We start from the raw sequence: 11778 nt of genomic DNA on the forward strand, positions 1-11778 counted from the left end.
AAGGGGACTGTAATAGCACAATTTGATATTTTCTAATAAGCATCTATATAAAAAAATATTTCTAATAGATGTTTTTGTCTTCTTCAGATAAGTGTTGCATGCAAGTTTATAATACAGCAAATTTATGTCGACATGTTTATTAACACTTTCCAATGTTCTGGATGCAATTTAATTATTTTAAAATTCTGCTCAAAATATTTTTCCTTTTCTTGCCTTTTGACTGGAATACTATTTTAATCGTATCATATTGCCTTTTAAAAATAGTGCAATTAAACAAAAAAAAAATACAAAAAATAATGATGATAATAATATGTTCTATGCTATGAAATGTCATTTTTCCTCCAATGAAGGACTTTGCTTCTTTGTACAATAAAGATTTTGCTGTTTCTTGATAAACATTTGGACACACCAGCCCCACTAACAGCTGCACCACCCAACTCCAAACTCCAAATTCCTAATTGAATCGCTGGACGGCGCAGAGTGAGAACAGAGAAGATACTTCACCCCTCCCAACTGGAGGGACAGCCTCCATGTGATCTCTTCCTCTCCGCACCGTCTCTCTGCCGAGGCTTTGACGTCAGACGAGCTCCTGGGCGGTTGCTATGGCAACATATTTCCCCGTTCCCCCCACCCTTTTTTTTTTTTTTTCTCATCCCTCCCTCTCCGTCCTCCGAGCTCTGGTAGGCTTACAATGGTACGGCCAGCATCTTGCAGCACAATGGTTGCAAGGTGGTGAGCTGGGAGGGAAGAGTGATTCAGCATCAGCAAACCTCAGTTTCCGTCCATCCCTGTTTTTTTTTTTTTTTTAGTTGGTTTTCTTTCTTCATCGCTCCTTTGTCTTTAAGAAAAGAAAAAGGGGGGGAAAAAAACGCCTTTTGCTCATCCGCATGAACGTGTTTGTTACGCCTCCAGCGATGGTCACTGCACTGTTTCTCGTCGGGATGTTTTGAAAGGGACTGGCTCCGGACTGGGATCGTCATCAGCTGGCACGGAATGGTAAGGCCGCTGCAAATTGTGAACCCCCCCCCTCCACCACCTCCGCATTATAGTTGCCAGCAAGGTGGAGTGATGAATATTGATTGCAAATTGAAGGTTAATGAAGTCCACTGTAGTGGTGTCTTACTGAGGGGATTTAATAATAAGGAGAAATCCGCCCATAGACATTGTTTTACAAGCGTCTCTATGGAAATGCCTAAAACATCACAGAGCTCCTTCATTGGCTGGACTCTACTTGCAAACAAAGACAAAAAAAGGGAACAACACCGAATGGGGTAAAAATTTCTCCTTTTAAGAAGCAGATAAAATACAAAATACTGCAGTTAGTAATGATCTATAGATATGTAACTCAAAACCTTCTATAAAATTGCAATATTTGAACATAAAAGGCACAATTTGCATTTTTGATTAGGCACCCAAATGGACGTTGGATGACTAATCTTCATAACACAAGTCTAAGTACTGTAGGCCATCATGCAGGGCTTGCTTGTCTCTCCACCCCCTCAGAAGTCAGCTGCGCACCTTGTGCATTATGCAGAGAGCATCACTACTTCTCCAGGATGCTGGACCAGCATTGGATCTTTCATAAGTCTGAGAAAACTACAGATAGCACAAGTGTAGTGCTTTCAGTCAAACAGTTGGGTTAAATGGAAAAAAGATTGATTTGATTTGGGACATTTTATTTCGGTATTCTCCTTCTCTGCTGCGGTTTGGATGCTGCAGCTGTTACTGTTTGCGGTTTATGTGAATTTCTTTGGCCTTGTTATGAAAACTTGACGTGTAAAATGGATAGGCTGTTTTTAGCCATAGTCTTGTGTTGTGTTCTACATAGTGTTGTGTGAATTACTTTTGTTTGGGGAATTTTATTGCACATCACTGGGAGTGTAATAAGGTTCAAAGGCACCTTATTACACCCCAAAAATCATTTGATCTAGTACACTGATCGCACGTGTGTACAGAACTAGAACGTATCATTGCAGCTGCATCATTAAACCTGCTCTTAAATGGTTATTGTTTGGGGAAAGATTTTCATTGTGGTCATTACTGGAGGCTTGCTGGGATATTGATAAAGATTTAAAGGTGTCAAAACAAAAGGTTTGCATTAAAGACAGATAAGAGTGGGTTTTTAGCGCCATGACCTTGGCTGCTGAATTATTCAGAAGGCAGGCTTGGGAAAGAGCTGCAGGGAACGGATCTAGATTCACCAAAGCTTTACATGGTTTGTTTCTGCAGTAGCTGACCAGAATGACATCTATCTGTCATTTTTGTGCTAGGCCTACTTAAAGTGTATGAAGAATAGTGCTTTCCAAATATTGGAAACTAACTATTTCTTGTGAATATAAATTGTTACATTTTTTTTTAAAGTTGCCTCTGCAGGTCTGCTCAAACTGGCAATTAATGGCATTGATTTCTGAAGAGGTAGCTTGTTTATGCAATGCAGAATCGTTAATGGAAACAGCCACAAGCAAAGGAATGTTCTGCTGTGCTATAAAACTTGTGTTTCATTTTGATTTTGTTCTTCAGATTTAGGAACACCAGAATGCCCATCCATAGTTATAGAACGATCACAGGTGACGGTAGCGAAATAAACAGTATTCATCTGTAATTTATTCAGCCATGTGCTGAAATATACAGTAACATTTGTACAACTTATAATATACCAAAATAATTGTCGGTCTTTGTTTCATCTGAATCCAAATAGCAGATTTGGATAATTTCCTGAAAACTTTGCATCACACTCTTTTTGTATTTATGTTTTATTTTCTCATTGTTGTTTGAATAGATTAAAAACAGATACAAAAAAAAAAGTCTGTGATTGCTGAGAAATATTATTTACCGAAGCAATAAGACCGTGGATCCTTACTTTAAATCTCATCAAAGTGAGAATGTAGCATTTCTAAGATAAGTATAAACTGACGTGTGGACAAAAATGTGACAAGGCAGGCAGGTAGGTCCGTTTTGAACCTGAAAAGTCAGGTTTGAAAAGATCACAATTGCAAATATGCATCCAATAAAGCCAATTACTTTAATCAAAGGCATTGCAAGGTTTCCCCAGTTGAAAAAGTTGAAAAAAGATAAAGACTAGAAAAACATGTTCTCCCAAACCTCAAACAACATAAGATTACATCTAAGAGTAACTAAAAAACAACTAAAAACTATAGATCAAGATCAAAGACATGTTTTTCCTATATTTGTCACTTGTTGGGGTTTATTGCTCTTTAAGATATTCATTAGGTCAAGGCTGTATGAAATGAAGGATGATTAGGGATCAGTAATGATGGCTGGCATTAGCCCTGCCAAATTTTAATAAAATTAAATCCAGTTAAATTCAGTTCTAATACAATCCTTCTACTTTTTTAAAATGAAGATGTACTTTAGTGTGGTTCCACAGTGTAAATAAAAATAAAAGACATAAAGCTAATTTAAAACAAATATTTGAGTCATACAGAAAAATTCTGATTTAAATATTGTTAAAGATTTTATGGAACAAAGTGGAAAAAAATATGTATATCAATTAGGGATTGATAGATTCAGTTTCACAAAAACTGAAATATATTCATTAAGACTTAAATAAATAAAGGGCACCGCCTTCAACGGCTGCAGGACCAGATACCTCTTCTTCTTTGGATGAGCTGCATTGAAATTAAATTAACAATAAAAGTATTCTGATTGTGATGTACTGGAAGTTATACATTTCTACTAGAAATATCGCAAATAGTCAATATTTTACAATATTTTATAATGCATCAGTATCGATATTTAACAAATATATTTTAAAATCATTCAAGGAAGATTGATTTTCAATGTTTTCAATTTTCTCACCATTTCTAAGTTGATTATATATTGCCACAGTTAGCAAAAACGTGTTTTACCTACCTGCCAGTTTCGTTGATTCATTGACTTTGCAGTAATCCCTCATCCAAGTATTGGGCGACAGTGGAGCGGAACCATCCTTTATAGCAGGAAGAAAGCCCAGCAGAACCAGGTTTAGTAGGAGTCCCCATCCAACACAACCGACTGTTGGTTGAGATGACAGAGCAGCAACCAGAAAGCATGAAATTGTTGGTCTAAGAGTATTTTTTATTTTGAAGATGATGTAAATACACAATTGGATCTATGTTAACTGAGGAAATTAATAAATCAATATATCTTACTTTCCAAAGACTTAAATATTAAACTTTGCACAAGAGTTAGTTTATCTTTCTACATTTCTGTAGATAGAAACATTAAAAAAAGGACAGAGGGACATGCCAGTGGAGTGAAATGGACATTTACATAAAAAGATCTGGCCTGCCAAACATGCAGCTTTATTTTTCGTCATGTGTGATTTTACAGGTGGTTGAATGCAACACTTCAAAGCTGTGTCAGATTTTGTTCCAATCCTCCAAGGGCACATCTGCAGAGAGAATTACGAGTCACCAAAGGTCACAGATTGTAGCAGCTCAGGGCCCATTGGATGGATTTTAGAGGAGGGGCATTAAATCCAGACAAATGACAGCGCTAGGAAACAACAACATACTACCAAATGTTCTCTCAGCCTTTCATATTTCTTATTGGTATACAGTGTTTTATGCAAGACGTTGACAGGTATGTTCACACTTTGTTTTTAGGATATATGTTGGATTTCGGGAGCCAGAGCTTAAATTGTAAATAAAATGCAAACTCAATAATTGCTGGTTTTGTTTAGGGAAGTCTAAAATCTAAAATCAAAATCTAAATATTTGTCAAATAAAGTACATTTTTGTCCTCTTTTTAAAAATCTGTTTAGATCATTATTTTTCTGACCATAACAGTTTTTCTCTTTTCCTTAAAATCTGACATGCCAATTCCATTTTGATTGATTTATATTTTTCTTTTTTAAATTTTTTTTTAATAATTTTTTTTTTTTTAAAAGACCCAAAAAAAGTGCTGCAGGATTTTAGACAGAAATAGTACTTTTGAAATCCAAAAGAAAATTAATGGTTTACAGGCTTATCCCCTTTTAGTCAGAAACTTAGTTGTTTTTTTTAAATTAAACTCACAGAAGTGCACTGTAGTTCATGTTAGGTAATGCATTTCTGGACAGAAAATGATGGGAGCTCTTAGATCTGATGCATTCAGTAAATAGGAAAAGTAAATCAGATTTTTTCACAATGTGTGCTTGCAGACGAGGCAATCAGAGATGATTTAAGTGAGATTCGTCAGCTGTTTCTTTACAATGAATTTTGGTATATCACAGTAGAGACCAAGAGGAAGGGAAAGGCATTTTTGAAGCTCTAACAAAACAAATCAATAGACGCCAGTAAATATTCAGGGTCTCTCTGTCTGTAGATGAGCTCCGGAGTTCTGCCGCTGTCTTGTTTTCCTGCAGCTATAGAAGTGCTTCCCTTCCCTTCCCTTCCCCTGAGCCCAAATAGGAGGCCGTGCCACGCTTGGCTGGGGCTGCACAGTCTCAACAGCGAGGCAGAGCTGCATACTGCAGAAGAAGCGAGGCTGAGGCTGCTGAACCGAGCACTCACAATGGAGCGCCGAGGGAGGGGGAGGGGAGGCGCATGCAATGCAGCCTGGGAGCCTGGTAGCGGGAGTGGTGGGAGTGAGGGAGGGACAAAAGAAGGGAGGCAGGAAAGGGAGGTTCTCCTGATCGGCGAGGATGGAGGGGAGAGCGAAGACATGGATGGATATGGACAATGCTGCGGTGTGCATCGTGTGACATTCACAAAGAGTGTAGCTTTCAGGCCTTTGGCAGGAGGAGGAAGAGCGACGAGGGGAGAGGAAGAGATGATGGATACAAGAGCCAACAATAACTGTGGCTGCTGTGGACATTCGGACCAGTACATTGTGCTTCATCATTGCAGCTAAAGCCGTCCGTCAGCTTGTTCAGCTTAGGCAAAAAGAGATGGACAGATTAAACTCTGTGTGACTACATCAAAAAAAGATTGTCACTGAGAATAACTGAGACACAGCAAAAGTAGCTCAAGCAGACGTAAGGCCAGAGGATCTTTCATTGAGTTAGCTGGCTCATTAAAACCTAAAAGCCCCCCTTTACAGATAACAAGTAATGCCATGGTGTTTATTATTTCTCTTTGGAATATTTACATGCTTACATAAACATATATATATATATATATATATATATATATATATATATATATATATATATATATATATATATATATATTTAATTTATTTATTTTTCAAACAAAATATGCAATCACCTCACACTTCATCCATAATAAGGACCTTGTTTGTGGAGTTTTACTAAATTCAGTAATAATCACAGCATACAGCGTCCATTTCTGCAAATCGAGTCAATTTTGAATGCTGCTTCTGAAAATTGAGAGAACATGCACATTAGCTGGAAATATGTGCGTTTTCTTCCTGTTTAGCTCCATCATAAAAAGATGCACATTAATATGAGTAGTCCTGAAATAGATTATTTCCAAGATGGTACCCAAGAAGTGAAACACTGTTTGACACTAATTTCCATCCATTTATGCTGAAGAGGATTTATGATCCTCTTCAGCATCATAAAAATTGTCGAAAGTAAAAACAAGTAAGAGCAAAAATCCTTACCAGCTGCACAGCATCCAAAAAAAGAGGGAATAATTATCCAAAGATACAATGTCTCAGCCAAAAGAATATGAACAAAACACTACTAAAAGAACAAATCAGAACTAATGTTACAGAGCTTCTCCAACAAGCTGCCACCATGAGCAATGCAACGCTAGAACTGTTTTCAAACTATTCATCAACTTATTGATTGATTAATGCTTATGCAAATTTGTAAGAAATTTGTCCCAGGTGGTTAGAATAAAATCAAACTACTCATCTGAATGTCATCATACTATAACTGCACTAATTTTAAAGGTTTCTTATTTGAAGTTTATTACTTTGTCTATTACTGTGTGCTGATCCTCTTTTGGAATTACACACAACATATTATTCCAAACATTTGGGAAAATATACCAAGACAAAAATGTAAAAGTTTATTATGTTTTTGAGAATACAAAGCACAAGCATGGCATAATCTAAAAACCAAATACCTCCACCAATTTAATCTGCCATTTCGCACCCACATGTTGGCATTCCATTCCTGCTTATTTACTTTTTCTAAACTGGGCCATAAGTGAGTATTTTTCTTTTTCTTGCACTGAAAGAATTACATATCAATATGTTTCTCTTAGTAGTTAAGTTTGTCAATGAATTGTGAAGATAGATAAGTATGAAAAGTATGATTCAGTTTGATGATGATTGAGGTTGATATGAAATATGAAAGATGCTTTGTTCAAACAAGAAGTACTGTTTTGTTTTATTCTGATAGGCTCTTAGATTGTTTTGGTGGTTTGAGTATTTAGTGTCTCTTAGTCTCTTTCTTTGATGAGTCTTGTTTCTGTTTTATTTTAGTTCAGTCCTTAGTAATTCTAGTCTGTTATGTCTGTGTCTTGTGTCTAGTTGTTCTTTGTTACTCTTGTTTAATTATGTTTCTAGTTATTCCAGTGTTAGATTTATTTCCTAGTCTCCTGTGTCTTCTCCGTCACCCCCTACCACTTTCTCTCTCTCCTCAGCCTGCCTTCTACACACCTGCAACCCATTTCTAATCAGTCATCTGTTTCTTGTTCAATAATCATCCTTTCCAGTATATATACAACTCATTCTCAATTCCTCTTATCTAATCTTGTTACTTCTGTGTGGTCCCTGTGACTTTTTTTTGTTTTGTTTGTTTTGCTCTGGCTCCCTGTGCTCCTTGTGATTTTTTTTGTAAGTTTTTTTCCCTGTCATTTTTTCATTAAGCATTTGTCAATATGATCCATCCTCCCAGCTTCTTTCTGCATTTTGATTCGCCCTACAAACTACATTACATTACATATTCCTTGTTTTGGCTTTGCTGCTTTGTTTTCAAAAAAATAATGTTGCGCTTACCTCATGAAGAGGACCACCTCTGTGCCATTGTGCTGCAGTCAGATACATTTTGTAGTGAATTACCGCGCAGAATAAACTGGCCTTCCATCCCTTGGCTACACTTATCCTACTGGTAATAAAGTGGTCTCATGACTCAAAAGAGACTGCATATCCTCCCATAAAGATCCAGATACAGGAAAAGCTCAAGTATTTTTGCAAAGTTTGTGTAAGCTGACCCAGAAATCCTAAATACTCGTAATTTAAATATATTCGAAATCCTGCACAAATCATCTACATCGCCAGATTGCCCTATTTTCCAACCACTGTCACAGTGTTGTTACTAAACACAGTTACAGAATCACAAGTTTGTTATGCAAACATGGAATTATACAATATTTATATAGTTGGTTTTCAGAACATTTGTTTCCATTAATACATGACTAAAAATGGTTTGTGCAGTGCAAAAAAATTATCTTTTAAAAGTATCTAATTTGCATTCTGATGTGTTCAAGGAATTTTAAAGCATCCTGAAGTATAGGAGATTAAAACCCGCTTCTTTATTTCACTGTTGACTGATTCATAAAAAAAACAGCTAAACATAACCATGTGGAAAAACTTTTCTTTTTATTTACATCATTACATTTTCCTCGTACATTGGAGTGTAGTACGTTTTGATAATAGCACCTCGGATTCAAATAAACAAACTTCACATTTTAAATCTAGTTAGCTACCTTTCTGTTATATGTTTTTTTTTCTTTATTGAAGCCGTGATCCTACTGTAAAAAGGCATATTCTAACAAAATAAAAGAATCATAATCAGCCAAAACTGGAGGCACAAACAAGGACTTTGACTTGTTCACAGTGCACAGACATTGAGTGTAAACATTTAAACCTCAGAGGAAAAAAACATAAAGAACAATAGGAACAGTATGTATAAGTGTGCGCGCAGACATTTATTTTAAAAAAGGCAGCTTGGGGTTGTGCAATTATTATTATTTTCCTGAATAGCTGAATGCTCAGGGTGCACGGTTTTGATTATCTTTGTCAAAGAGACAGCCTGGGGGAAGAAACTTTCTCTGTGGTGGCCAGTTTTTGCAAATAGTGCTGAGAGTAGAACTTGAAACAGCTTATGTCCAGGATATGTGGGTTCTGCAGAGAGGGTAGCTGCCCTTTTCCTAACCCCATAGAACTGTACAAGTCCTGGAGAAGGAGAAAATCTGGCCTGATTGTTTTGTGGCTTGGTATGGAGGAGGTGTGGGGGAGTAAAACATCTAAAAATAACATTATACTTACACATCAAATATAACAATACAATGATAATATTACCATGACATTTGGCGATAATATTACCATGACATTTGGCTATATGGATACAATTTCAAATGGTCATATTGGAGATGCTTTTGAAAGTTGACAATGCAAATGAGGACATCTGCAAAGCTGAATGTCAAGAACAGTAAATTTATATGCTGCTTATGTGACAAATAAAATTTAGAAAAGCATTGTAAAAAAAAAACATTAAATAAATGAAATGAAATAAATCATTATTATGGAGACTCAGAGACCCTATCATTCCCAGCAGTGGCATTAGGTACCGTTATACAAATTCATCATTTATTTCATGCCAGATCCACCAGGAGCTAAGCAAACTCTGGAAGCCTAGAATTATTATTTTAGAACACTGTAGAAGTTTTTTATAGATTCACTCCCAAGGAATCACTTGACAATAATAGTGCCTAATGGTTGTCATGGAGATTTGGAGTGCCTAAGATGCCTTTCTATCCTGAAATTCTCCATCATTGAGCTTGGAATATTTTTCTGTGCCTCCACTTCATTCCTCCTCTATGTGGTTGCAAGACAGACCACATCTTGGTTTACTCCCAGCCTTGTTTCTCATAGTTCAGTTTATTATTGCTCTGCCTGTTGATATTCTCAAGCTTATACAAGCACCTATTTTCTTGTGGCCATTTCCACACATGTAAATATCAACTTATTTACCACACTTGAATAACGTGTTACAAAAAGACACTATGTATGTAAGTAATAGTTATACCCTGGAGAAAGAGGAATTTATGGATTAATACTCAAAAGTTCCCATATTTTGTAAATTGTTTTTAGAGAAATTTTCAGTTTTTCAATATTTACAGCACCAGAAATTTTTATTAAAAAATGTTTTTCTTAAGATGACATTTTTTTGCCACTCTAGAAATTAGCTTGCAACAAGACTGTTCTTGATTGTGTATTGGAATTACTTTCTTTTTTAGGTTTTGTTGGCTCTGTTGGCCTTTATTTGAAAGTAGTTTGACAGGAAAGAGGATTATGAGAGAGGGGGAAGACATACGGCAAATGTTGCCAGGCTGGGAATCGAACCTGTGACCACCGGCATGAGAACTAAGGCTTCAATACATGGGTTGTGCTTTGCCCCTGCAACACCACAGCACCCCGGAACTAATTTCTTGATGTCAACTCTGTCACGCTCACTATCAACATGTTTTAAGGATTTTTACACATCTCTGTCAAGGTGCCAAAACACGTGGATGTCATTCTATGGTTTAGTTTATTTGAGAGAACCTAATTACTTCCTTATCCACTTGCTCTTATTTTATTTATTCCACAAGCTCTTTGATTTCGCTCTAAGTAAGTTGTTAGAACCTCACCCAATCCAATCTTTATTGTGCTAATGATATATTTCTGAATCTGTGAAAGATTTAGGTCAGAATTTCTGAACTAATTTGGGTTATGTTTGATTTTGCAGATCTTTTTCACGACAGCTTTTAATGTTTTTAAGTCCACGTTCATAGGAGGTAACGCTTTATGTTTTAGTTTGTTTCTGTGTCTTGTCACTCATCAGTCTGATCCAAAAATAGACTTCATGGCCCAGATGTTCTTGATTCCTGTCAATGGATGGCACAGCAGTTTCATGGTCTCAGAATGGGTTTGACGGGGGCTTCCTAATTGGCCTCAAAATGACTCAGTCTTTGAGTCTGCTGGAGAATTGACATCTGCTGTTAATTCCACTAAACAGCCGAGCCCCCCTTTTTCTCCCCCAGCTGCAAATTGGCACTTTTATATATAATCTATACTGCTGAATCTGAATCCTCTTCATCTTACAGTTACACAGCTTTTTAAACTCTGATGCAACAGTCAGTAACTTTTAAATTCAAAGTAGATCTGAGCTCTTGCCATGCAGAGCTTGTCTGCCGATGTCTTCCTTGTGTAACCAAGAGAAGCAGCTGTGAGAAGTTACAGAACTTACAATTGGGTTGTGTAAAAAACAAAAATATTATAAAACATTATATTTTCTTTCATTTTCAAAACAAGGTGTGATGCAAAGTTTTGTGTTTGTGTATATGAATAATTGTGCTACAGTTTTCTGATTTGTCGCTATGCTGTTAAATCTAATATCAAGAGCTGCATCAAGAGCATTTATCACACTCCAGCTAATGGTTTCTACATCTGCCAACTCACTCCCACCACTCCCAACACTTCCTGTAAAACTGTCACTGTTGCTGGCAGTTTATCTCAGTTTGGATCATTTAGCAATGCTCCTCTGGCAGAGTGTTTAGAAATATTCACATTTCAGGGATAAACAGGGTTTTTTTGGGGGTTGAGGGGGGGGGGGGGGGTTATCTTGGCCGAAAGCAGATATAAAACTATCAGATACCAATGTCCCTACAACTTAAAAGATTGTTTTTGTTTGTTTGTTTGTTTGTTGTTGCTGATGAGCTGATTTTTTTTTTAAGTTTGCGAATAATACAAACATACTTAATTACTAAATTTCTGTTCAATATCCTGAGATTTATGCTTAGATTTCATGAGAATCCTCCATTCTCAGTAATCGGTGACAAACTGGTTCAAGGAGTAATTCATTATAGTAAAGTCATAAATGCATTGATTAAAATC

The 11778-nt window shown here is 36.5% G+C and overlaps 1 protein-coding gene across 6 annotated transcripts in view; it reads left to right on the forward strand.

Moving 5' to 3' along the window:
• The first annotated feature begins 649 nt into the window (after positions 1-649).
• mapk10 (mitogen-activated protein kinase 10) overlaps positions 650-11778 on the forward strand; it is a 41341-nt gene continuing 30212 nt past the window's right edge. For 4 of the 6 annotated variants that reach the window (XM_008424535.3, XM_008424536.3, XM_008424538.3 and 1 more), the window contains exon 1: positions 651-996. Coding sequence is in view for 4 of the 6 variants with exons in the window: in XM_008424538.3 (XP_008422760.1) it covers positions 994-996 (3 nt within the window). In the remaining 2 variants the exon portion in view is untranslated. Of the gene's footprint in view, positions 997-11778 lie in introns of all 6 variants that reach the window. The other 2 variants (XM_008424534.3, XM_008424541.3) reach the window with 1 other exon arrangement.

The sequence above is a fragment of the Poecilia reticulata genome, chromosome 12 (genome assembly GCF_904066995.2).
Source record: "Poecilia reticulata chromosome 12, P_reticulata-male-v2, whole genome shotgun sequence".
NCBI classification, from domain to species: domain Eukaryota; kingdom Metazoa; phylum Chordata; class Actinopteri; order Cyprinodontiformes; family Poeciliidae; genus Poecilia; species Poecilia reticulata.